The 27,500-nt window shown below is 36.5% G+C and overlaps 1 protein-coding gene across 11 annotated transcripts in view; it reads left to right on the top strand.

Moving 5' to 3' along the window:
• relch (RAB11 binding and LisH domain, coiled-coil and HEAT repeat containing) overlaps nt 1-27,500 on the top strand; it is a 63,696-nt gene that overhangs the window by 1,014 nt on the left and 35,182 nt on the right. For 4 of the 11 annotated variants that reach the window (XR_007182429.1, XM_048174067.1, XM_048174065.1 and 1 more), the window contains exons 2-12: nt 246-296; nt 12,936-13,025; nt 18,641-18,712; nt 18,856-18,911; nt 19,026-19,139; nt 19,242-19,433; nt 20,233-20,339; nt 21,627-21,923; nt 22,556-22,631; nt 24,763-24,858; nt 25,131-25,154. Coding sequence is in view for 10 of the 11 variants with exons in the window: in XM_048174067.1 (XP_048030024.1) it covers nt 246-296; nt 12,936-13,025; nt 18,641-18,712; nt 18,856-18,911; nt 19,026-19,139; nt 19,242-19,433; nt 20,233-20,339; nt 21,627-21,923; nt 22,556-22,631; nt 24,763-24,858; nt 25,131-25,154 (1,175 nt within the window). In the remaining variant the exon portion in view is untranslated. The remainder of the gene's footprint in view (nt 1-245; nt 297-12,935; nt 13,026-18,640; nt 18,713-18,855; nt 18,912-19,025; nt 19,140-19,241; nt 19,434-20,232; nt 20,340-21,626; nt 21,924-22,555; nt 22,632-24,762; nt 24,859-25,130; nt 25,155-27,500) is intronic. The other 7 variants (XM_048174073.1, XM_048174072.1, XM_048174070.1 and 4 more) reach the window with 5 other exon arrangements.

The raw sequence follows: 27,500 nt of genomic DNA, 5'->3' as shown, positions 1-27,500 counted from the left end.
TGCTGTTTACATAAGCAGCTCCTTAAATTTTTGCATATTAGCCACTCTTTTCAATAAAATACACCAGCACATAAGCTGTTCAAACTAGCTATCTCTATGCTACCTGTTCATTTCATATTGCGGCTCAGAATTATGCATTGAAGAATATGTTACACATAGGGTTGATGGGAGGCATTTGTTTTAGACCTGGATTGTGTCTTTGTTGTGTGATGTGATGTGATGTGAAGTCTTCCCACTGACCCCAGCTGCGCAGGTGCAGGATAGAAAGAGGAGAAAAAGAGAGGCTCATACAAGGGGTATGTAAAACCAGACTGTGTGCAGTGACAGATGGGATTGTTGCTCTTTGTTTGGCGTAATCAGGAATACTTTGTGATCTTTCTTATACCTTTGCTCCTAAATGAAGTTTCTTATCTGATAGTGTCCTCGTCTTCTTCTTACTATTTGCCTTTCAAAGCATGACATTTGGATTTGTTTTTTCTTTATTACCAGGTTGCAGTGTGGATTGACAGTGATAACATCCTATCCATCCAATGTAGATCATTTCTAACATTTTTTTTCCATTGATCATACATTTACATTTGCAAGAAAATTGACCCTTTGTTAAAAGGAGCCATTTCTTGCAAATATTATTTTTTTTAAAGGAATAGTTCACTGCACAATTAAAAAAAAAAAAAAAAATCAGTTGTCATTTACTCACCTTTACGTCTTTCCAAACCTGCATGGCTTTCTTACTTCTGTGAAATAATAATAATAATAATATTGACAACCAAACTGTTTTGGCTACCTTTGACTTCCATTATATGGACACCAAACAGAGTTCTCAAAATGGCTTGTTTTATGTTCCAAAAAAGAAAGATGGTTTTGCAATGACATGAGGGTGAGTAAATGATGACAGAATTTTCTTTTTTGGGTGAACTATCCCTTTAATTCTTACAAATGTTATTGATCAATCCCAACTTCGCAACTGTTGCTATATGATTAAGCAAGCTTTTGTTCTTTACTAATGCAAGTCGGGTGTGATTGGGCAGTTTTAAATAGAATATTGCATAAATATGGGGGAAAAAAAAAATTAATTAGTGACACAGTTTACCCAGGGAGTTTTTCACTGTTTTGACCCTTTTAAATGTTCATGTTGTGGGTTGAACGGTTAACCCTCATTTCCAAATTAACATGTATAATATCAGTAACTAATAATGTTAAATAATAATCAATTTTAATGAATAAATAATAATGTTAAAAAATAAAAAAGTTAATAAAATATCATGTTAAAATAATAATATTAGAAAAAAGTAATTTCCAATTCATTTCTATATCACTGTAAAAAGTAATACGCTCTATCTACTCAATAAAATTGTGGCAACAGATTACGAGCAATATTATTAATTAAATTCAACATAAGAATTGAGTTAGAATTAATCAAATGAATTGCTTAAGTCAACCATTTAAAATGTGTAAAATTAGCAAACACCATTACAAAAACCGCAAAGTATCAAACTACCCAACTAAACGAAATACCGATCACCATAATGATGACCAAATATTTTCAATAAAATCAATATCTAAACCTCTGTTAATTATTGTTTCTCTTTCCTTCAGTGATTCTGCTTGTTATCATCAGGTGTTTTCAATTTTGGTAATAAAAAATAAAGAGTTCTTAATTCATCTTTGACGTCTGTTATTAAGATATTTTTGTTAAAATTTTACTCGTTTTAAATAGTTGACATTTAAGGAATCAAATTCATTCTAATTCAATTCTATTTATTGAATTTAATTAATAATATTGCTTGTAATCTGTTGCCAACTTAGCAAAGACTCAATTGTCTGATTTTAATTTTTTTATTTCTTCTTTGTTACCAACAATTCTAAATTAATGTCCCATATGTTTCTTGAATAATGAAGCTAACGTAATGTACATTTTTTTCACGTGGTTACTTACTGGAACTTGTCAAAAGTTTGATTGAACGAGGAAATGCTGATCAAACATTTGTCCGAATGCTTTCAGGTCTGTTCTGGTTGTTATTGTTCCTTTCTTTATGTGGGGTGTTTTTGTGTGGTTGCCTTGTATAAGTGCACATCAACTAAACATTTTCTCAGCCTGCTGCTGACTAAACATGTGGGTGGGCATGTTGAAACTGCTTTCATGCAGGCTTATTCACGATTCAAAACAATTATTAATCCATCTAATCAGCATCCTGTTGCATCTGAATATTTATGACAACCATCTTTCCTTTATTGAAGAGATTTAGGTCTGATATTAATCGAATCTGTAGTATTGCACAACATACTCATTCTACCCTCCTACAGTACACAAAAACTTAAAGGTGCCCTCGAATGAAAAATTGAATTTATCTTGGCATAGTTAAATAACAAGAGTTCAGTACATGGACATGACATACAGTGAGTCTCAAACTCCATTGTTTCCTCCTTCTTATACAAATCGCATTTGTTTAAAAGACCTCTGGAAAACAGGCGAATCTCAACATAACACCGACTGTTACGTAACAGTCGGGGTATACGCCCCCAATATTTGCATATGCCAGCCCATGTTTCCAACATTATAAAAAGCATTAGACAAGGGCAGCCAGTGTAAACGTCTGGATGTGCACAACCAAATCATCAGACTAGGTAAGCAAGCAAGAACAATAGCGAAAAATGGCAGATGGAGCAATAATAACTGACATGATCCATGATTACATGATATTTTTAGTGATATTTGTAAACTGTCTTTCTAAATGTTTCGTTAGCAATAGCATGTTGCTAATGTACTGTTAAATGTGGTTAAAGTTACCATCGGTTATTACTGTATTCACGGAGACAAGAGAGCCGTCGCTATTTTCATTTTTAAACACTTGCAGTCTGTATAATGCATAAACACATCTTCATTCTTTATAAATCTCTCCAACAGTGTAGCATTAGCCGTTAGCCACGGAACACTATCAAACTCATTCAAAATCAGAAGTAAACAATATAACAGTATACAATACTCACATAATCCGACGCATGCATGCCGCATGCATGACGAACACTTTGTAAAGATCCATTTTGTGGGTTATATTAGCTGTGTAAACGTTGTTAAGGCACTGTTTAAGGCAAGCGCGAGCTCTGTGGGCGGAGAGCACGGGATTTAAAGGGGCCACAGCATAAATCGGCGCGTTTATAATGATGCCCCAAAATAGGCAGTTAAAAAACATTTATAAAAAAAAATCTATGGGGTATTTTGAGCTGAAACTTCACAGACACATTCAGGGGACACCTTAGACTTATATTACATCTTTTAAAAACATAATCTAGGGCACCTTTAATTTGTTATATAAAATGAATGGATGTCATCTTGATTTGATGCATAATTCTCTCAAAAATGAAATAATCCTTATTCTAAGAGCTCTATAATGGACTCTAGGACCAAAAGACAGGATGTGACCTCATCATCTTAAGTGACACCACTCTCCAGGGAGAAGGGGGATGCTAGAAATTAGAAGCCTAGACCTGGGCTGCCTGTTCGTATCAGCCAATCCCTCTTTTTTTTTAAACAATGTTTATTTTTTCAACTGGATTACCTTGTCTGCATTGGAAACTGAATCATATAGGCTTCCTGCACTTTAATGGCTTTTAAATACATGCCTAATTGCCGCTGATGGCTGTCTGCTGACATGGTTCTAAGAACACAGAGGTTTTAGGAACCACAGGGTTTTATTAGCATTATGGAGCAAACCCACTCCCCAAAGGAGGATCTGGCAACCAGCTGAGAGGGAGCAGATGGCTCTCAACCTCGCTTCTGTCACGTCAGTGCAGGAAGAGACATTATCAACACCTCACATAGTCTCGCCGATATTTTACCCTTCTCTAGAGAAGTGTTTAAGGGATGAAAAGGCTTCAATTTGTTTAGGATGTGAGAGGATTTGAAGCTCCGCTGAATGAATATTGTAAACTGTATGATGCAGATTTAATTGGATCAGTTTTTTTGTGGTGCAGCTGTCGGGTTGTCATCAAAGTCTAGTTCCGCAACACAATTGACTGTGCCCCACACCTCCCCCCAGCTCTTTCATTTAGCTACGCATGACACACACCAAACAGATCAGAATACACCATTAGGCCCCATGCAGCCTAAATTAATTAAAGGTGCCATCGAACGTTGTTTTTACAAGATGTAATATAAGTCTAAGGTGTCCCCTGAATGTGTCTGTGAAGTTTCAGCTCTAAATACCCCATAGATTTTTTTTAATTAATTTTTTTAACTGCCTATTTTGGGGCATCATTAAATATGAGCCGATTCATGCTGCGGCCCCTTTAAATGCTGACGCTCCCCACCCACGGAGCTCGCGCTTGCCTTAAACAGTGCATAAACAAAGTTTACACAGCTAACCTCAAATGGATCTTTACAAAGTGTTCGCCGTGCATGCGGCATGCATGCGTCGGATTATGTGAGTATTGTATAGTGTTATATTGTTTACATTGATTCTGAATGAATTTGAGGCTATGCTCCGTGGCTAACGGCTAATGCTACACTGTTGGAGAGATTTATAAAGAATGAAGTTGTGTTTATGAATTATACAGACTGCAAGTGTTTAAAAATGAAAATAGCGATGGCTCTTGTCTCCGTGAATACAGTAAGAAACAATGGTAACTTTAACCTCATTTAACAGTACATTAGCAACATGCTAACGAAACATTTAGAAAGACAGTTTACAAATATCACTAAAAATATCATGATATCATGGATCATGTCAGTTATTATTGCTCCATCTGCCATTTTTCACTATTTTTCTTGCTTGCTTACCTAGTCTGATGATTCGGCTGTGCTGCTCCAGACGTTAATACTGGCTGCCTTTGTGTAATTCCTTTCATAATGTTGGGAACATGGGCTGGCATATGCAAATATTGGGGGCGTACACCCCGACTGTTACGTAACAGTCGGTGTTATTTTGAGATTCGCCTGTTCTTCGGAGGTCTTTTAAACAAATGAGATTTATATAAGAAGGAGGAAACAATGGAGTTTGAGACTCACTGTATGTCATTTCCATGTACTGAACTCTTGTTATTTAACTATGCCGAGGTAAATTTAATTTTTCATTCGAGGGCACCTTTAAAAAATTATACTGATTCTTACTTCTACACATTGTAAACCCAAATAAATTGGCAAAACTAAAAGCTAAAAAACATTGAGGCAATTAGTTGATCGAGCTCATTCAGAAAATGTTAACTTGCTAAGTTGCTAACATGTTAACAATAGCATGGTGTAGCATTTACTTACCTCCATTGCATCCAAGATGTTGGTGACTTTGTTTTTTCAGTAGAACACAAATGATGATTTGTGCAACCGTTGCAGTCTGTCAGTCATATAATGCATTGAAACGGTAACACCATCTATGACCATTGAAAAAAACATGCACAGACAAATCCAAATTAAACCCTGTGGCTCGTGACGACACATTGATGTCCTAAGACACGAAATGATTGGTTTGTGCGATTTATATCAGTATTTAAATATATTTTTTTTACCTCTAATACACCACTATGTGCAACTGCCTAGAGCATCCGGTGTGTGAGGTCTGAATGCACTTATTGACGGGTACCCGCGAGAGATCATCATTTGTGTTCTACTTAAGAAACAAAGTCACCTACATCAAGCAGATAAACATCAAATTTTCATTTTTGGGTGAACTATCCCTTTAACATTAATCTTGCACACACACACAAAAAAAACCATCATATAACACTTAATTTTAACATTTACTCTCACTTTCAAATGCCATGGGCAAAGCACGCTGGGAAATAGAAGTCCCAGCCCAGTTTCAGTTAAACGTAAGTTTGTCTAAATTAAAAGAAATAAGTTAATAAAACTCAAAACAATGAATGAAACGGTTCAGTTTATTTAAAATATATCAGTTCTATGAACTTGAAAGAAAAAGAAAGTGCTAAACACTCATAAAAGTTAATTTGACTGAACTAATTTGTTTAATTTAAGTTTGTCCTATTCAGACCAATTAATTATTTTGAGCGTTAGGGTTTATAGTGCAACATTCTGCAGATCTGCATTGACTTACTGCCTATATATGCACTTAAATTAAACCATAACACCTGACATTCTCAATGAGATCAAGATTCAGGGCCATTCTTGTGATTGTGAAAGATATAAATCTAATTGGAGACTTTTTTTTTTCTTTTTTCTTTTTTTTTATTAAAGTAAAACTGAAACTGCATGGCAGTGAATATACACTTCTTCAAAAGTTTGGGGTCAAGAATTTTTTAATACTTTTATTTGGCAAAGATGCATTAGGATGCACTGTCTATTCATCAAACAATGCTGAAAAAAATATTCACAGTCTCTACAGAAATATTAAGCAGAACAACAGTTTTCAACATTGACAATAAGAAATGTTTCTTGAGCATTAAATCGGCATATTAGAATGATTTCTGAAGGATCATGTGACATTAAAGACTGGTTTAATGACAACTCAAAATTCAGCTTTGACATTACAGGAATAATTGACATTTTAAAATGTATATTAAAATAGAAAAGTTATTTTAAATTGTAATAATATTTCACAATATTACTGTTATTATTTAGCCTGCTGTATACTTTTGAACAGTAGTGTGTATTAGTAGTCTGGTCATGTTATTGTGTGTATATTTTTGTTGAAAATGATGTTATCATAGGAAGTGGGAGCAAAGAAGTAATGTAGGGAGCTGTTTGGAAAACGTTGTGGAGAGCGGGCACAATCCAAAATGAAATTAGATTGCGTTGATCAATTTTAATATGTCATACTTGTTTTCTCTGCCACTGGGGCCTTTCCTAAGCCTGTGAGCCCTAAGGGTGTGGCTTTGATTTTTAATTATTGTGGCAGTTTGCTTTGTAGTTAATGTTTAATTTATTGATTTTGTTAACCTGTTTCTAAGAATAAATGGCTCCTTTTGTATAAACCATGTCTTTCCGGCATAGAGTAAGAGTTCATCACTCCCTCACATTCCTGAGCTGCTAGAATAACCAATATTCTGTTCTAATCTATAATTGTTGCTAAAGCAAAGCAAAACACTTGTAGTCAAATTCTGACAGGAGATGTGATGTTTTGTGTTCAGTGATAGCCAGCCAAAAAATCTCCTTTGTTATCATATTCTTGTCTAAATATTAAAGCAGGATATTTCTTTAGATGTGGTAGTTAGTTCTACATAAATTGGTTGCTGATGTTGAAGCCGAAGCCTAGCTGTTAGCCAACATGTAGTTTCAGCCTCAGAGTTGGCTGAACGTTGGCTGAACGTCTGATGCATATGCCACACAAAATGGGAAACACTTTGGGATTTTCAATGTCGTCATATGATTGGTTGAATTCTCCAGGAATTTTGGCAAAAGTGTCACATACTTTAACGGACCACCGTGAATCAAAGCCTTTGTGATGCCAAACCCCCTTATGGAAGAAAGTTGACGACGACGTGTTTCGGAAATGAGCGCTTATCAGGATCAACTAAATGCTGGATTTTCAAAGTCAAGTTCACAATACCATTGTTGTAGTAAACTTGCACAACGTTCTTGAATGAATAGTTTATTAGATGCACGCCGCTCTGTTGTTATAGGGACATTGACTTCACATTTTCACGCCCCTAAACATGATGCTGAACAAAACAAACTGTAATTCAATTCAATTCAATTCACATTTATTTGTATAGCACTTTTCACTATACATTTCATTTCAAAGCAGCTTTACAGAGAATGCATGTCAACATTAGCAAATAATGTAATAATTTAGGCAATTAATTTACAACTATTAGCACTATTAGCAGTTTAACTGGAGGTAGAAGCAATGAGCTCCTGGAAAAATGAATTACTTTAAAGCAGAACTAAGTAACTTTTTTACCTTCATAAATAGTTTTCTAAGTCCTTACAATGGTTAATTGACTTGTAGTGATGTGTTTGAGGCGTGCACAAACCCCCTCTGGCACGTCTACGCCAGAATACAGCACTTGCAAGTTGAGCTGCACCGACCCGATACAATCTCGCCTCATGTTCACGTTCACGCGAGAGTGACAAAATGCTTTACGGTATTTCAATATACACATAGCGACCTCACTTTATAAGACAATTTCGAAAATTACCCACCTCCGTCGAGATTTCTTGTACTGTATTTGCAAAACTACTGCACTGGTGCGCGTTGTAGTCATTGTAGTCCAGAGCTGCGTTTGGAGTATTTACGACAGTGTGATTCACTGAAGGAACCTGTAGAGGGAGCTTCGCAAATCTTACTGAGTTCTGCTTTAACAATAATTAGGATATAGAAATTGTGCAATGTGCATGTTGATCCAGATGATTGAGTCTTCTGAAGTCCTCGTAGGAGTTGGCGCCGTCTCTTCATAGGTGTTGGTCATCTGAGGTCATCTTAAGAGGCTGGATCCAAACTGAAGCTGATGTCCTAATTGGTTACATGTCTGTCAGAAGTTCTCTTGGGCGGTCCTTGGCCAATGAAAGATGCTATGAAGTCCAGACAGTCTGAAGGTCTGGCTGCGCAAGATTAGCCAACATGCTCCCAGCATTTTGAGCAATTTAGCTAATGCGGGAGATTTAATGCAGATTGAATAGGGTCTGTTTTGTGTCCCGATCTCATTCCTATCTTTCAGATAAACAATCTGCATGCACATTTCCCCCATTTTTACATTAGCTTACCTTTGCAGTCATATAAAGTTAATCTTTAAAAACACTAAAGATTCAACACTGTTAAATGTAATCTTTAGCAAATCTCAAAATTAATATCCATTTTTCATTCTGTACATTTTAATGTTGTGATGCCTAAATTCACTTGTAGCATGATTGATTATAGTTCTTGTGTTTTTTGTTATTTTTTATTCATTTTGTGAAAATAGTGTAGAATTTAAAGGGCGGTCATTTATCGGTTATCAGCAATAACGTAATTATAAAATTATCTGTATCGTTCAGAACAGTGCATCCCTTTTTTTTGATGGCACCATAATGTCACACTTTTTGTGGACACCAGCCTACAAATAATTTACTTATAGTTTCTAGTTTCTGCATGACAATTCCCATGATTCCAATTTGTTATTGTTTTGAATAAGAGACCTCTAGTGGTGAAACTTACATACTGTGCCTTTAAACTGAAATGGGAGAAAGTATTTTGGCATCAAACAAATGACTATTTCTAGTATTGTGTTGATTATGTGAACATGAACACACAGAAGCAAGTTTGCACATTTATCGCTTACTCATGAGTCACATGTACCATGACTCGTCTGACAAATTGAACAAGAGCCTTTCAATATCTTTCCTTGCAGGAAGCATCTTACACACAGGTCAAGCTCATATATTGCCTTCACAGAACCGCCAACCCCTCCCTGTCAACCAGTCTGACAAGACGTTTATTCAGCACAGCTCCGTGACACTCTCACCACTCTGATATCAGCATTGTCATTCAAGTCACGCCCAGAGAAAGTCGCAAAACTGAGACGAGTCAGTCCTCTCATCAATACTTCTCTGTTCAGGGCTGTGATGGGAAGATTTGCTAATTTAACTACCAGAGTGTCATTTGACATTTAGCCAACCTCATTTCTACAGAGTACAAGCTCACATTTGGCATTCAAATACAAAAAAAAGAACCTGCCACTATTTTAAGGCTGGCAATGGTTCTCATTTTATTGGTTGTTGTGATATTGTCCCTCCTTTGCATATACAGCTTTGCAGTCACAGGACTGAGCTTTACTGCCATCATGTGATGTGACACATGCTTAACTTAGTTAGCTAACTGGAGTAAAAGAAGTTAGGGTGCCATGTAGGTGAAGTGAAAGCACAGTAATTTAAAGAGGCTATATTATTTTATTTTACTTATTTTTTTCCTGGAGATCCACTTGTCATGTTTGTCTAGGGTTTTGTGCCAACAATCATTAGTTAATTCACTTCATTATCATTTTCCAAAAGAAAAGATGGTGCCATAGCTGTGTGTAGGTGACTCTTAATTGAAATAAGAACACGGGAATGTAAATTTTTATTTTATTTTATTTTAAGTTTAACATTTCAGTTTTCCATTATTTGTTTTTCTTTTGTTTATTTCTTATATATTTATTTTTTTTATCTTATGTAATTTATTTCTTAATGTTATTTCTGTGTCTTTAAGACTTCTATATAAACTTTAAACACCCTCTTTGCATGTGAAATGAGTGATGGCGCTTTGTTGCGCTCACGCACTCGCTACAGGTTTTCTGTCGGCTTCCCGTTCATCCTCTTTGCAAAGCATTCCACAATTAAATGTGCCAAACAAACTTTTAAAGTCAGACTGTAGTTGCTAAACACAAACAGTGCAAGACTTTTCTACTTTATTGTAGTTATTATTTTTTCTGGTTTAATAGTATAACCCCAATTCCAAAAAGTCATGACATTTTCATTTCAAGAATCTGTGATTTGTTGATTCTTTTAAATCTTTATTTAACTGACAAAAGTACAAAGAAAAAAATGTCATTGTTTTCAACACAGCAAAATCCCCAGAGTTAAATCAACTCTGTTCAGATTACATATGGTCCCTCTCTACTTAGTGTTAAAGTAACACTGAAGCAGATTTAAAGTTAATGAGATAATTAAGTGATGAAGTTATGATTGAGCATTAGTGATGAACACCTGCTGTTAACAAGCAGAATCACTGAAGAGAACCACAAGATCTACAACTGACTTCAGCCACAGCCTTAGATGAAATCAACTGAAGATAAAAGACATAAAATCTCAAGATCTGATTAAACAACTCCACAAACAGCATGTTATCTCATTAACTTTAACTCTGCTTCAGTGTTATTTTAACTCTATGTAGAGAGGGACCATATGTTCTCTGAGCAGAGTTGATTTAACTCTGGAGATTTTGCTGTGAACGCATGGCCAAATTGTATTTAAATATACTGTAAATATACTATATTTAAATATTGTGAATGTATATAATTTAGATTTTGATGGCTGCAACACACTCAAAAAAAGTTGGGACAGAGGCAAAATAAAAGTGAAAAGATTACAGAATATTACATTTTTAAACTGTCCACAATTAGCAGGTGAATTGGTAATAGGTGAGGGTATCGTGAAGAACATCCACTAAATGCTCAGTGTGTCATGGTCATGGCTCACCACTTTGTGACACATGTCATGAAGAGATAATTGTTAATTAATTCAAAAATCACATTTCTCAATGCAAAATTGCAAAGTATAGGTCTTTCACCATCTACCATACATAATAATGTGAAAGGACTTAGAGAAATCTGTGTAGGGCAGGGCAGGAAACCTCTGTTGAATGTGTGTGACCTTCGAGTCCTCAGATGGCACTGCATGAGAAACAATCATGCTACTGTGTTTAAAAATAGCCACATGTGCTAGGGAGTACTTTGGAAAACCATTGTTACTTAGCAGTCTGCCGCTGCATCAAGAAATACAATTTTGAATATCTGTTATGCAAGGGGAAAGCTATACATCGATTTTTATACAGAGATCTCTGGCCTGAGCTCATCTCAGATGGTCCAAAAGACAATGGAAATGTGTGCTGTGGTCAGATGAGTCCACGTTTCAGCTTGTTTTTGAGAACGCACATCGAGTTCTCAGTCCCAGAGACGAAAGGGACCATCCAGACTTTCATCAGCGACAGGCAAAAAAGCAAACATCTGTCATAGAATGGGGGTGTATCAGTGCAATGGGTGACAATGTGTGAAGGTACCATTGACGTGGAGTCGTGTATTGGGATTGTACAGAGACACATACTGCCATCAAGATGACATCTTTCCTGGGAAACAAGACAATGCCAGGCCTCATTCTGCACATGCTACAACAGATTGGTTTCTTAGACACTCTACACCGTAGAAGTGCTTGACTGACCTGTCTACAATCCAGGTCTGACTCTTATTGAAAATGTTTGGCACATCATGAAAAGAAGAATCAGACAACGATGACTGACCAGACTGTTGAGCAGCTGTTCTGTATCAGACGAAATTGAAAATTCCAAAACTGCAACAATTAGTATCCTCAATTCCCAAATGATTAAAGGTGTAATTAAAAGGAAATGTGACGTGACACAGTGGTAAACATGCCTCTGTCGCAACTTTTTGGAATGTGTAGCAGCCATCAAAATCATAAAATTCAATTAAGTTTGTCAGTAAAAACACTGAAAATCTTTTCTTTGTACTTTTGTCAGTTAAATAAAGGTTAAAGAGAATTACCAAATCACAGATTCTTGATGTTCTTGCATTTTTCCCAACTTTTCTGAAAATGGGGTTGTAGAAATGTACCTCAGTGTAACTAAAAAGCTGTTTATAGATGTGCTGATGTGTCTTAACGAGTTGTCAAATTTTGGAACACGTTTACACAAGTTGTCTTTTTGTACTGGAGGACGTTTTGAGATCTGAAAGTTAAAGTATGTTTTCGTGAGTACACAAATTCAAATTTTGTCTCCTTTCAAAAGATCAAGAAAAATGTTTTCTTATGAAATGGCCCCTTAAAAATATGCAAATAATGTGGATCTGGAATCTGTAATACAAATAGTTCAGTAACTAAACACCATTATTATATGCTCTTTATTCATCTAAAATTACAAAATAAATAAATGTGGTTTGCTGCTGAATTACATGTTACCATGCCAGTGTACACAACACGCTACAATCAGCGACATGCACAAATAGAGAATTCCATGTGGGGGCTTGACATTGGCAGTACTTTTGTATCTTCCCTCCAGCAGTGCTGACAGACAGAGAGATCTGTGCGTCTGGAAAGTTTTGGCCTTCGTACAGCCTATTCTCTATAACTGCTGACTGCTTTAGTTTGCTGTAACAAATCAAAAGGGCACCACTTTACTTTCTGTAAATGATAGTTTAGTGTTCTGTCTAATAAGGGTGTGTTTTGTGGGTAGAAGATAAAAACCTTTAGTTGGGTGGGAACCACTGAATTTAACATACGTTTTGTGTTTGTTTGTTTCCAGATCGAGCTGGCAGCATCAGTACGTTGGACTCCTTGGATTTCGCACGTTATTCAGATGATGGCAACAGGGAGTCGGACGAAAGAGTGGCAGGTAAGGATAGTCTTGATGTCAGAATGATGAAAATAACAGCGGTTATGAGAGAGCAGCTTTATTCTGATTTGTGAACTTTAAAGGAAAATTCTGTCATTTACCCACCATCATGTTGCACCAAACCTGGAAGACTTTAGTTCATCTTCGGAACACAAATTATGATATTTTTAATAAAATCTGAATGATTTCAGTCCCTCCATTTAGAGATCGAGATCGTTTTGAGTGAGATTGAGTGGTTTAGTCCAAATTTTCTAAAGGGACACAATCACTTTATATGATGAACAGATTTAATTTAGGCTTTTATTGACATATGACCATTCATCAACGCATACATCAGTTGTGGTAAATGGAAGCTCAAGCATGCTTGATTGACGTGCGAGTACCAGTGAGGTTCATTCTCGTGTTACGCTGCACGTTTGAGCTTCCGCAAGAACCAATGAGGTTTGTTCTTGCACGTCAAGCAAGTACGGTTGAGTTTGTGTCTGCTGATCAATGATTTTATGTAAATAAAAGCCTAAATTCAATCTGTTCATCATATAAATCCATCAGGTCTCTTCAGAAAATTTGGACTAAACCAAATTCATATGGATTAGTTTTATCTTTATGAACTTTTTGAAGCGTCAAAGTGGTAATTGGGTAGCTGTCAATGGAGGGACAGAAATCACTCAGATTTGATTAAAAGTAGCTTCATTTGTGTTCTGAAGATGAACGAAGGTCTTGGAACATCATGAGGGTGAGTAATTAATGACAGAATTTGAATTTTTGGGTGAACTATCAATTTCAGCTTCGTTCAGACAGACAGAAAATGTTTGATTTTTCGGCTCAAATTCCTGTTGTACTGGTTGAGTATACAAGGTTGTGGGTTCAATTCCCAGCTTTGTTCAGACAGGCATCAAATTGTTTTTTTTTTTCTTATTTGGCTCATATACCTGTTGTACTGGTTGAGTGTACAAGGTTGTGGGTTCAATTCCCAGCTTTGTTCAGACAGGCATCAAATTGTTTTTTTTTTTGTTTTTTTGTTTTTTCTTATTTGGCTCATATACCTGTTGTACTGGTTGAGTGTACAAGGTTGTGGGTTCAATTCCCAGCTTTGTTCAGACAGGCATCAAATTGTTTTTTTGTTTTTTTCTTATTTGGCTCATATACCTGTTGTACTGGTTGAGTGTACAAGGTTGTGGGTTCAATTCCCAGTTTTGATCAGACAGGCATCAATTTTTGGTTTTTGGTTTTTGTATTTGATTCATATTCCTGTTGTACAGTAACAATACTTTTAACACTGGAACTCTTTAGTCCATTTAATTTTAAGCATTTTGCATGCATTGATCATCTTATTAGACCACAATTGACAGTAGCCAAATTTTCTATTTGCCAATGCCCTGAATTTCCAAGAAAACAATTCAACAGTTACAGTTTGTGGCCAATTTTTTTAAGGCAAAATGAGAAGGAACTGACTTCACTTGCCATTTTTCTGGAAACTATTAGTGGTTCAGTGGCTTGTGTAAAGCTCTTTTACGAGAGGCGATTTGGTCAGTGTTACCGTATATGACACAAGATTCTTGGCATTCATGATTGATGTGAATTCACATGGGTCAAACAGTAAGGTTCACTGACCGCTTTCATCAGCGGTCTCATAGATGAGCGGTTTCTATAGACGAGTAGGAGGGTTAACGAATAGCCATAAACGCTAAACTTTTCTTTCTAATTGGGCTGTACTGACAATGACAATCTTGCTTTCCCATTTCTTTCCAAGCAAAAGGTTTTCTGACTCTCAAGTTTCCACTCCTGTCATTTCCCTGTTTTAATACTTGCTTGGCTAGGTTGCCATACTGTTCCTTTAGCTTTTTCCTGCATTAGCTTGAATCCCTCCCAAGCTTCAGATTCCTACATTATCTTGGCAGATATCGATATATTTTTTTTCCAGCTGGAAATGTTTTGTTACTATTAATTCCTGTTAAAATTCACATCCGCAATACAAAAAAATCTCTTCAGAGCTGAGTTGTATGCAGATATTTGTTTGTATTTTTTTTTAAATGTTAACTCTTTCTGATAGCGTTAAGGTCTATTCACACCAAGTCTACATTTTTAACAAAACAACACTTTTGTATACGCTACTCCATACTCCTTCATTTTATTTTATTTTATTTTATTTTATTTTATTAGCCTAAATCTTTTTTTTCTGTATTTTTTTCATTTATTTGTTGTATTTATTTTTTATTATTTTATCTTTTTATTTATTCTATCTTTTTTTTTTTACTCTATTTGTATTTGTTAAATAATTTTTATTTATTATGTTTCAGAAAATTACAATTTTTGAATGGAGTAGTAAAATATTGAATATTAAATTGATTGTGACTGTGTGGATTTCACTTTGGCCTATATTATTAAATAAACAATAAAACAAATATAAAAATATATAATTGATTTTAGTAGTATATCCATACACTAAATCCAGCAATTTTAAGGTAAAATGACATTCAAAGGTTTTATGCGCTTATTATGAATGTGATTTTATTGAAAGCTAGTTATGGGTAAGTAGAAAGCCTAAGGAACCGTGCAGCAGAATAAGATTGCTTTGTGCAAAATGTCACTTTTGTACCTCAAATTGGGCATCTCCTTCCAAATTTTGACCCCTTCGGCGATGAGCACAGCCCTGGCTGTCTGACCTGGGGTTTATTGTCTGATGGGTCTCTATTCCAGTATTTCTCTTTCCAATACTGGACCACAAACCATCCAGGCAAGCAGACCTTTGCCATTTCTTTTCTTTTTCTTCTTGTTCTTACATTTTTCCATTTGTTAAACTTGCATCCTATGCTCTGATGATCAGCAGCAAAAGTGCGTTTATCCCATTTAAGCTCTGCTTTTTCTTAGCTTTCACTCTTTCTTCTGATTTCTTTGTCTATTCTTCTTTCTTTTTTCTTTCTTTCTTTATCTGGCCCTGTTCAGGTAGATGGTGTTCTAGAAATCATATTAGGAAGGAGAGCTTGTGGGAGTCCCACCTGCTGATCATCTGCGCAGAGTCATGCAAATTGTCCTGTGCTCTCCATGCTTCTGTTTCCAAGTGTCTCTGGGTGTGTCTCAATCCGTTCCCTAGTTCAGTACACTGCCCAAAGATTCATAGGGCTGTCGCATGATCACAATCGTTCCAGTGCACTGAAATGTTCGCTCTTTAGAAATTCCCAGAATGCATTATAAAAATCAATCGGAATCAGCTGAGTCTAGAAATGTTGCCATGTACCAGAAGAATATTGGTTATTATACAGCAGTGTTTGTTTTTAACGCAAGATCTTGTCACAGGTAACTGAGTCATCAGTGTCCCAATTGTTAGAGGATTAAGGCTCTTGCTAATCCCGAATTTCATCTTCACAAGATACTGATTCCTGTTTTAGGGAACTAGGGAGCGGAATGAGACACAGCCTCTGTTAGAACTCGCCTAGCAGGGCCACAGTAGCAGGATTGCTGCGGGGTTTTGCATACACTAGTAAATCCCTTTCCAAATGAAGTACTCTGATTTACAACAAAGATCAAATGTAAACAGCAGATGGATTTAGACTTTTGTGTGTTTTTGATTTACATCTGAATAGAGTTGGATTGCTCTGTTAAAATAAACAGTCATATGGAATCCTGTGAGGTGCAAGGATTTTTTGTTTTGTTTTTAGTCTGTCTTCATAAGGAAAGCATAATTTATTTTTGAAAGCTTTCTCCTTATAGACCAATTAGTTCTATTTAAACTGAAGTGTGTAATTTTTTTTTCTGTGTTAAAATACTGGGTCCCATTTTATATTAAGTGTCTTTAACTAATGTACTAACATTTAAATTAATCATTTGATAGCCTACATGTTTTGATATGCTCTTACTCTGTACATACGTGTTTTTACATTGTACTTGTATTTAAAAAAAACTGCATATAATTACATCTATAATTACACTTTTGACCCTTCCCCCCACCCTTAAACCTACCCATACCACTAAACCTGTCCCTAACCTTACCCGTATCCACCTCAATAACAGTAAAGGTGTTTTGCAATACAGCACGGACACAATAAGTACATTGTATGGTACCTAACATATTTTTCGATTTAAGTACAAGGTAGTTAAAGGCACCTAATATAAAGTGTGAATACTGTGTCAGATTTCACCCTTGTATGCAGAGACAGCTGTACGGTAAGACATTCAAAGGTTGATTCCTCTGAAACTTGCAATCACTGTGTCTCTGTGATAGTGTTGTCAAAAGTACCGACTTCGAGACCATGTCGATATTGAATTTTTTTTAAAATGTGTCTGTTTGAGCACTGTTGAGCGGATTTGTAAACACCTCTGATTGGCCATTGTCTATCACTGGTCCGCTGATAGACATCTGCTTTCAAACGCTCTCGTGTGTATCTGTGTAAGCGCTCGGTGACGAGCGTCATTGATGTCTGTTTACAGCATGTTTTTGAAGCTTTGATCATTGCAGCCAATCGCAGACATATATGTTGAGGCCGTGAACACAATAGCCAATCAGAGGTGTTTACGAATCCGCTCAACAGCGCTTGAAGCGTTACATTTTTTTATTTTTATTTTAGCATCAACTTGATGTCGGTACTTTTGACAACACTACTCTGTTGTGGCAACATTGGTCTAGCCAGTGACGTGAGTTTGGGGCAGGACTACCTGTTTCAATCATTAGGCCAGTCCTACATGGCACAGTTTACACTTTGTAGTCCTTCGAAAAACAGTATGGGTTTAACACCAGCATCCTGGCCAGATTTGACCATTGGCCTCTGTCCATCATCATGGCCTCCTAATCATCCCCATATACTGATTGGCTTCATCACTTAGTCTCCTCTCCACCAGTAAGCTGGTGTGTGGTGGGTGTTCTGGTGCAATATGGCTGCCGTCACATTATCCAGGTGGATGCTGCACATTGGTAAAGTGCTTTAAGTGCTGAGAAAAGTGCTATATAAATGTAACAAATTATTATTTTAGTACTGCTGGGTAATAATCCAGTGTGAAGTCAGTACTAATGTAGATTTGAAGCGGGATGCCATTCTGCAACCTAAGCAGTCCAACAAATGGGACTCCCTGTGGTCATGTGAACTTTATGGATGCATGCAAGCAACTGCCATAAGATGGCAAGTGCACTTTAAATGTGCTATTTGGGACAGGACCTTATTTTTTTGAACAGAAATTACACACTTCAGCTGTAAAAGTCTAAGGAAATTAGGAGATCTAAAGGAATTCTGAAAAATTTGCGAATGGATTTTTTTTAACCTTTCATTTAAAACAAACAAATAGACTTTGCTTTGCTCTAAATCCCTGGTCAGACAGCAGCTAGTGAATTTTGCAACAAAATAAAACCCGAAGGGAAATAAATAAATGTGTAAATATTTTCATTATCTGGCAGCTCCTCCAGCAACCTCTGCTGCATGTGTTCATTAGATCCATAGTGTGCATGTCCCTGTTTTGGTTCTGCCTCAGCTTCTTACAAAAGTTGTTGTTTTTTCTTTCATTTCTTTTTTTGATTTTGTTTTTTCATGGCCATCCTTTGTTCTTTTTTTCCCTTTTTGTTTTGTTTCTTTGTTCCCTTCTCTTGGTTGGATGCCTGTTTGTGTGTGACCCACTTCCCCCTGGTCCAGTTCTGGAGTTTGAACTGCGGAAAGCCAAGGAGACCATTCAGGCTCTTCGTGCCAACTTGACTCAGGCTGCAGGTGGCGTACTTTCAACTTTTACACACTTCAGTCCTTTCTGCTATAGGAGCTGCTCTCATTCCTAAAGGCAGTTTGTAATGTCCACCATAAATCAAATTCCAGCTCACTCGTTTCTCTTCCTTTGTTTCTTTTTTCCTCTGTAGAATGCGAGAATCCCTCTCAAGAGAGAAAAAACTACAAATCCAGTCCTGAAATTCAGGTTGCCTTTATTTTCCCTTTGTTATAATGCTATTATAAACCTAAACATATTACATTTCTCTAATAAGCTCATTATGAACAACTAGTTTGAATCACACATTTATTATTTTTTCAGGAACCTATTCGCCCTCTTGAAAAAAGAGCCTTAAATTTTTTAGTTAATGAATATTTATTGAAAAATGAATACAAGTTAACGTCCATCACATTCTCAGATGAAAATGATGATCAGGTAAGCCTTTATAAGTCCATTTGATACATTGATTTTAATAGGATTATTTATTTTATTATTTTAATTCTTCCTGTTATTTATGATAAATATCCATTTCTGCAGGATTTTGAGTTGTGGGATGATGTGGGTCTAAACATTCCCAAACCTCCAGACCTACTGCATCTCTATAGGAACTGTGGGAATAGCCTGACTTTGCATCGGGATACAGTGGATGTGGCGGTCAGTGTGGACCCAAGTGACTTGCCTGGAGACTATTTTACCCAGGAACCTGTGCAGCAAACTGAGGCCATACAGGTATTTACGTATAGAAAGAAATATTGGGATTGCAGTCAGATGATTACATGAACATATTCTGGTTAAGCCTTTATTCTGAAATAAAATTCTGATTAATGACATATACTAGCTATCTTAGTAAGATTTCTAGAAACTGGGCCCAGTTTTTCAAAATTAATCTGATCAGATTTCCGCAGTTGGAGTGAATCAAATCTTGAAAATGGTTTGTTCAAAAGGAAAAAGGGGAGGAACATTTATGTTTCAATGCTTTTGCGTTCTCTCACAAATGTCCCCTCCTATCTCATTTTTTCCCCCCATCACAATGTCCCTTTTTAGGGCTCCGTAGGGATGACTGTTTAAAGTAATTTGACAATGAAAGGTGATGTTTGCATCATTTATTGTGCTGTTTTCTTTCTCTTCAAATAAAAACACTAAAGTGACCCCACATTGACTCTTCTACCTGTTGTTCTTGTTCTAGCAACCTACATTGTGATATGTTATCCCACTGTTTATCCAGATTTGGTAATCTGAAAAAGTGTGTATCTGAATCAGGGTGACCCAATGCGGCTTTTCTTTGAAAAACTAGCTCAAAAGTATGGATCGCAAAACCTTCTGATCCAGATTAAACTTTTTTTGAGCAACTTGGCCCTGGAGTAGTGGTTTAATCAGATTAAGGCAATCAGGTTACATTTACATGACACTTACATAATCAGAATAAGACTAAATCCCAGTAATCCCATGTCAAATATCTATTCAAAAGGGATTTTTGATTAAACAACAGTGATATATGCCAACATTTAAGACATTATATTGTCGTCCACAGCAGCAGCAGCAGCAGCAGGAAGTGGTTCAGGAGCTGGAATATCAGATCAGCCTGCTGAACAGTGAGAAACAGAGTCTGGCTGAACAGATTAAGAAGCTCCAGAGGTAAGAGTCATTGCCTGCTGCCTGAGGGCCCAATTCAATCAGAACCATCTGAAACCTGCCGCATGAGCCCATGTAATCAGAGCTCAGAGCAGCAACCTGTGATTACAGTCATAATTATTAACTGCTCTCAGCACAGGGTCTTATTTCATCAGCTGATGTTTATATAAATCATATTACTTTGTGGAAAAATATTAAGAAGTGGTTTTTCACTGTCATGCATTCCTTATGATTTTCATGTTAATCAGTTAACCTGCTAAGATAGCATGTCCCTTTAACCATATATCCATGTTTTAATATGATTATATGTAAATAATATGCACTAATACCATATTTAGTTTAAAACTAATATTTTAATTTTCAAAGCATATGCATGTTATTATTAAATTTATAATATTATTTTAGCTTTATTATTTTATTTATTTTAAAGATATTCATTATTATTACTATAATAATAATAATTTTATTATTTGAAAATTAATGCATTAACCACACTAACTACACTACTGTTCAAAAGTTTGGGGTCAGGAAGATCTTTTTAAATGTTTTTGAAAGAAGTTTTAGCATTTATTTGTTCAAAAATGCAGTAAAACAGTAATATTATTACAATTTAAAGTAACTGTTTTCTATAATATATTTTTAAAATGCTATGTATTCATGTGATGACAAAGCTGAATTTTCAGCAACTATTATTCTTAGTCTTCAGTGTCACATGATCCTTCAGATATCCTTCTAATATGCTGATTTGTTGTGCTGCTTAATATTTTTGTGTAAACCATGATACATTTTTTAGAATTCTTTGATTAATAGAAAGGTCAAACGAACAGTATTTGTTTGAAATAAAATTTTGTATTGTATTATAAATGTTTACTATGCCCGTTGATCAATTTAATGCATCTTTGCTGAATAAAAGTGAAAAAAAAATATTTCAAAGAAGACCCAAACTTTTGAAATTAAATATTAAAAATAAATGACTCCAGTATTCTAATGTTCTGCTTTCAAGCACTATGGAAACCAGCCCCCTTGGGCTCAGTGGACTCTTGTCATCATGACCTTTGGGTCTCTGACATTTTTCAGCATGGCATTTTCATTTCCTAGCAAGAGATGAGCTTTACACATCTCTTTTAACTAGATTTGCCTCCACTTGATATTTTGTCTTTGTCTCTTACTCTCCTGTCCTGTCTGTTTGCCACAACACTATATTCGCGCCTATATTTTAGTACATTTTGCATAAGTTTTGCACATCGTTATCTCTAATGCATACATTTGTTTGTGTGTGTGCATGCGCAGTGATATCCAGGCGCTTCAGAGGAACGTTTCATCAGAACCCACAACTGTAGTGAAGTCGACTCCATCTAAAGACCCTCTATGTGATAAACCTCACCTAGACAATGGACAGTATTTGGACATACGAGGGGTCACAGAAACAGACGGCCCCCTGGATGCCAACACTACAAAGACCTCAACCACTACAACTACTACTACTGACTGCACTGAAAGCACCACTACTGCTACACAACCTCACAACAAACTAAAGTCTCAGAGTCAGCAGGGTAAAACCGCTGTGAAATTCGACCAGCCCAACAGGTGAGACCTGCACTTCCTTGTGGACTGCTTTATGACTGTTAAAAGGAGTTGATGAGATGCAAATAAAGAAAGTACTCAAACAAACAAACAACAAAATGTTATTAGAAGAGATATCTATTACAAAACCTAGTGAGCTTCCTACCTATAGTAGGCCACATTTTTGGCTTTCCCAAATATTATGCAGAAAACTTGCAGCCATAATGCTAGCATTATGCATAGCATTGCTTTATGCTTTCTAGGTGGTTGATAGGGCATTGGTAGGTGGCTGCATATCAGTGTGGATGCTGTCTTAGTAGGTAACTTTTGTCATTGTAGACCATAGACAATGAGGCAGCTTACTAGGGTATGAACGCTAGATGGCAGCACCATATTGAGCACTGTTGCAGTCCTTGCCCAGCTCTTACTGCAGTGCTGACTGGCTCCATTTATTCCATTCATCATCATTTTGCACATCTGCTCCGGATGGACTTTTACCCCACGAGGCTGATTCAGACAAATTACGCTCTCCTTGTTTTGACTGTTCCTATATCAGCGTTTTGCTCTGTTCTGTGGAAAGCTGTGCTAATATGCGGAGTTATTGGTAACCGGAGGTGGAGGTGGCTTGTTAAATCATGTTTTGTTTGCTTGTGCAGAAAGCTGTCTCCGGTCTTCCACCAAGCACTTTTGTCCTTCTGTCGAATGTCTGCTGACAGTAGGCTGGGCTCAGAGGTGAGTGGGATCAGGTAGCGTACAGGTACAAATGCACAAGCACATGTAGAGACACTTAAAGGGATAGTTCACCTAAAAGTATGAAGTTTGTCATTATTTACTCACCCACATGCTGTTTGAAACCAGCATGACTTTCTTTCTTCAGTGGAACATTTGAATTGGCTGCACTTTTCAATTCAGTCACAGTGAATAGGGCCTGCAGCACTTAATCTTAAAGGATGAAAAGGCACCCTAAATGTATCATTTAACGGCTCTATATGACTCATGCTCTGTATTCCTAATTCCTCCGAAGCCCTACAATAGCTTTGTGTGACGAACAGACCAATTATAAATAGTTGTTCTCTAAAAATACTAATATCTGCTAAGGAGTTTCATTTCATGAAAGAGTCATTCTTTCAATTTTCAAAAGTCATCATTTTTACCTTTCAAAAGTCAAATCTTTTACATTTTTCAATGGATCCAGCTCACAAAACCAAGTCTGAATGATTTGTTCATGAATCCGAGTGATTTGGTGCAGTGTTGTTAGTTTTAATTAAAACTAAAACTATTAAAAACCATATTCAGTAATTGAAATAAAGCTAAAATAAAATCAAATCTAAATTAGTGTTGTCAAATGTGACGATACCAGCATTTCCCCCCAAGCTGCACCAGCCAATGCACATGTGCAGTCATAACATAAGCCCACATCTCAGAACACTGACTGTTTCTATAGACCCCTTTGGAGCAGACGTCACAATTACGTCACTTGCAGCTGCGCGCGCATACCGGTTGCAGAAAAATAGCGGTAGCAATTGGAGGAAAATGTGCAAAATCCACAGAATAATGTGGATGTTGGAATCGGAATGCAAAAAATATAGTCTTCATTTTTAAAGAAAACCATCACTGAAAACGTCCTTTGAAAGCTAAACGGAGATGTTGGACTGATGACACCTGCAAGGATTAGTCTACTATTAAAGCAGGAATTTGATGTAAACAGTAAGTCTACATAATATTCACATATGCAGTTCAGAGGACATGCATAAATAGCAGTTAGAGCATGAAATAATATTTAAACCTATAACATTTTACATAGATAACTTTTAAACAGTCTATAACATTTTTATTTCACAATTCTGACTTTTTTTCTTGCATTTACGTGTTTATTACTCCCAGTTCGGACTTTATAACTCGCAATTGTGAGTTTATTTCACAATTCTGAGGGGAAAAAACTCTCAATCTCACAATTCTGTTTTTCTTTGTAAGAAATGTGAGATATAAACTCAGATTTGCGAGAAATAAAAGTCAGAATTGTGAGATATAAACTCGAAATGACCTTTTTTTATTCTTTTATTTCGTGGCTTCCATAGACTGCTACTGCTCAACTGTCATTTTCTGCAACCAGGTAGGCTCCGCCCACAAAAAACGTCATCGCTGTTTGCAAACACCAAATTGGTCTATAGCAACCGGAGCATCTAAAGGCAGCTGCATTGACTGGCTCTTTTATTTAGATGGCGAGACTTATTCTGCCATATTGCACGTTGCACTTTCTCCCATTCGTAGTGATATGAATGCACCATCTCTCTCACCGTCTAAAGTCTTTGGTATAAATAAGTTTATAAATAATACTAAAATAACACTGAATCGATGCATGGCTCACTGGAGATGAAGATTGTCAATGAATAATGATTGTAATTTTGGTCTGTTCATCACACAAAGCTCATATAACTTATATTTTAAGTGGTGCACTTAAAATAAGTCATGTGCACCTCCTTTCTACTGCTTTTATTTTGTTAAAGTCATAGATTTGTAATAATGTGAGGGGTAAGAAAAAGAAGACAATTGTAATTTTTGAGTGAACTCCTCCTTTAAACTATTATGACCGGTCATTAGCATAGAAAGAAGTGCACTGGGAGCGGTTTAGTTGTCTTTGCTTTCAAAATCGCCAGGAATGCTTTAATAGGCACATTTGAGAGGTCACAGAGTTCACAGTGTCTTCTATGTCCAGAATACAAAAGCAGAAAAGGTTCTCGGGTTGCAGCTATGCAGTAATTTTAGGGCATGTGTGATTATATGAAAAGCCTGACATGTTTGCCTTTGCTGGACTTTATGTGGCGACATTCTTGCGTCTAATTCCTGTGTCCTCGTTTCTCAGGTGTCTCGAATCGCCGACAGTGAGCAGAGCGTCATGCTCATGTTGGGCCGCTGCCTGCCACACATCGTACCCAACGTCCTGCTGGCCAAGCGAGAGGTAACCAACCAATGACCTTTTGACCCAACAGCCCCACCCATTTTCCATCAGCCACTACGGTTTCCATGTCCACTGCGGCTGGCTTCTCCCTCTCATTCTATTCTTAATTCAGTGTTGACTCAACTTATATTTTTCCATATGCAATTGTGTGTGTGTGTGTGTGTGTGTGTCTCTCTCTCTCTCCCCCCGACCCAGTCCACCTCTCTCTCTCTTTTGTTCTGTTCACTCATTTCTTCTCTTGCTTTTGTGCATGCATCTCACTGCTCCGATAGAGAATGGTTGTGCACCTCTGTCAGGTGAGTGGAAAACATCGGCACGTTCTCACATCAGCCCTCCTTCCTTCATCATGCGTGTGACATTTGACCTTTCAGTTGGCCTGGCTTTTCATCAGCTTACTTTGTGACTATCAAATGCATTTCCTTTCATAAATTTCTCTTTTTATTGATGACTGAAGCTTTGGATTTGTTTCAACTTGGCTTAATATTGATCTTCTACAGCTCTAAATGTCATTTTTAGACTTTCTAAGGTATTTACAAACACTAATTCACAGCAATAATCTGTAATGAGAAGAGCATATTTGTTCAAATATTTGTTACGTAACAGTCGGGGTGTACGCCCCCAATATTTGCATATGCCAGCCCACGTTTCCAACATTATAAAAGGCATTAGACAAGGGCAGCCAGTATTAACATCTGGATGTGCACAACCAAATCATCAGATCATCAGAAACCAAATCATCATAGGTAAGCAAGCAAGAACAATAGCGAAAAATGGCAGATGGAGCAATAATAACTGACATGATCCATGATATCATGATATTTTTAGTGATATTTGTAAACTGTCTTTCTAAATGTTTCGTTAGCATGTTGCTAATGTACTGTTAAATGTGGTTAAAGTTACCATCGGTTATTACTGTATTCACAGAGACAAGAGAGCCGTCGCTATTTTCATTTTTAAACACTTGCAGTCTGTATAATTCATAAACACAACTTCATTCTTTATAAATCTCTCCAACAGTGTAGCATTAGCCGTTAGCCATGGAGCACAGCCTCAAATTCATTCAAAATCAGAAGTAAACAATATAACAGTATACAATACTCACATAATCCGCCGCATGCATGCCGCATGCATGACGAACACTTTGTAAAGATCGATTTTGAGGGTTATATTAGCTGTGTAAACTTTGTTAAGGCACTGTTCAAGGCAAGCGCGAGCTCTGTGGGCGGAGAGCACGGGATTTAAAGGGGCCGCAGCATAAAAGCGCGTTTATAATGATGCCCCAAAATAGGCAGTTAAAAAAATTAATTAAAAAAAATCTATTGGGTATTTTGAGCTGAAACTCCACAGACACATTCAGGGGAGACCTTAATCTTACATAGAACATAATCTAGGGCACCTTTAAGATATTTTTGATAAAATCCGATGGCTCAGTGAGGCCTCCGTTGACAGAAAGATAATTAACCCTTTCAAATGCCCAGAAAGCTACTAAAGACATATTTAAAACAGTTCATGTGACTACAGTGGTTCAACCTTAATGTTATGAAGCGATGAGAATACTTTTTGTGTGGCAAAAAAAACAAAATAACGACTTTATTCAACAATATCTAGCGATGGGTGATTTCAAAACACTGCTTCATGAAGCTTTGAAGCTTTATGAATCTTTTGTTTCGAATCAGTGGTTCGGAGCGTGTATCAAACTGCCAAAGTCACATGATTTCAGTAAAGAAGGCTTTGTTACGTCATAAGTGTTTCGAAATGTTGAGATTTCAGTGGTTCAAAAATATCTTAATTTATCTTCCGAAGATGAACTTGTTACTGAAAGGTCTTACGGGGGTGAGTAATTAAGGACACATTTCATGTTTTGGGTGAACTAACCCTTTAATAATGAAATATAAATTTGTTTTCAATATAATGCCTTTCTGAAGCTGGTATATACTTTTTTATTTTTTTTATTTTATCATTTGAACTTTGGTTGTCCATATTTATGATATCTTATAATGTAATGTATCTTACATTGCATTCTAAAATATTATCATAAATATCAACAAAATTTCAAATGATTAAAAGGTAAATAAGGCAAAACAAGCGATACATAAATGACAGAACAGGGAAAAAGTAAACTTTAAGCAAGAATGTCTATTAAAATGTCTTTTTCTTCCAGGAAAACAGCAGAAAAATATTAATGGCTAATCTTGCTCTCGGGGCATTGAAAACTTTGATGTAAACTAAGAGCTATTGACAATAGAAAAAGGGAAGAACCCTTTGATGCGTCTCACCTCAGCTTCCTTTCTCAACGGAAAAAATATGTCTACAGGCTGTGTGTTGCTGGGATTTTACTACAGTTAAAGTCACAATGAAATCAAAATTGACAATTCTTATTTTTGATGGAATATTACAGTGTTTATTATAAATGATTTATCTGTGCACATTTTTTTTATTCATGTGCCCTCGTAATCTTTAATCAAAATAAGTTCCCCAGCAACTTTTCTTCTCTTCTCTGATGACGTGTTTACTGGCAAAGGTTGGACAACCTGTCACTCACATAAGAATCCACCAATAGCAAACCACAACTATCCAAATAATTCCCTATGGACAAAATCAAGTCCCGCTGTACATGTTTTTCTTGTTCGAGAAGCTGCTTC

Source organism: Megalobrama amblycephala, linkage group LG22 (genome assembly GCF_018812025.1).
Source record: "Megalobrama amblycephala isolate DHTTF-2021 linkage group LG22, ASM1881202v1, whole genome shotgun sequence".
NCBI lineage: Eukaryota > Metazoa > Chordata > Actinopteri > Cypriniformes > Xenocyprididae > Megalobrama > Megalobrama amblycephala.
This window is presented reverse-complemented; position numbering and strand designations above follow the sequence as displayed.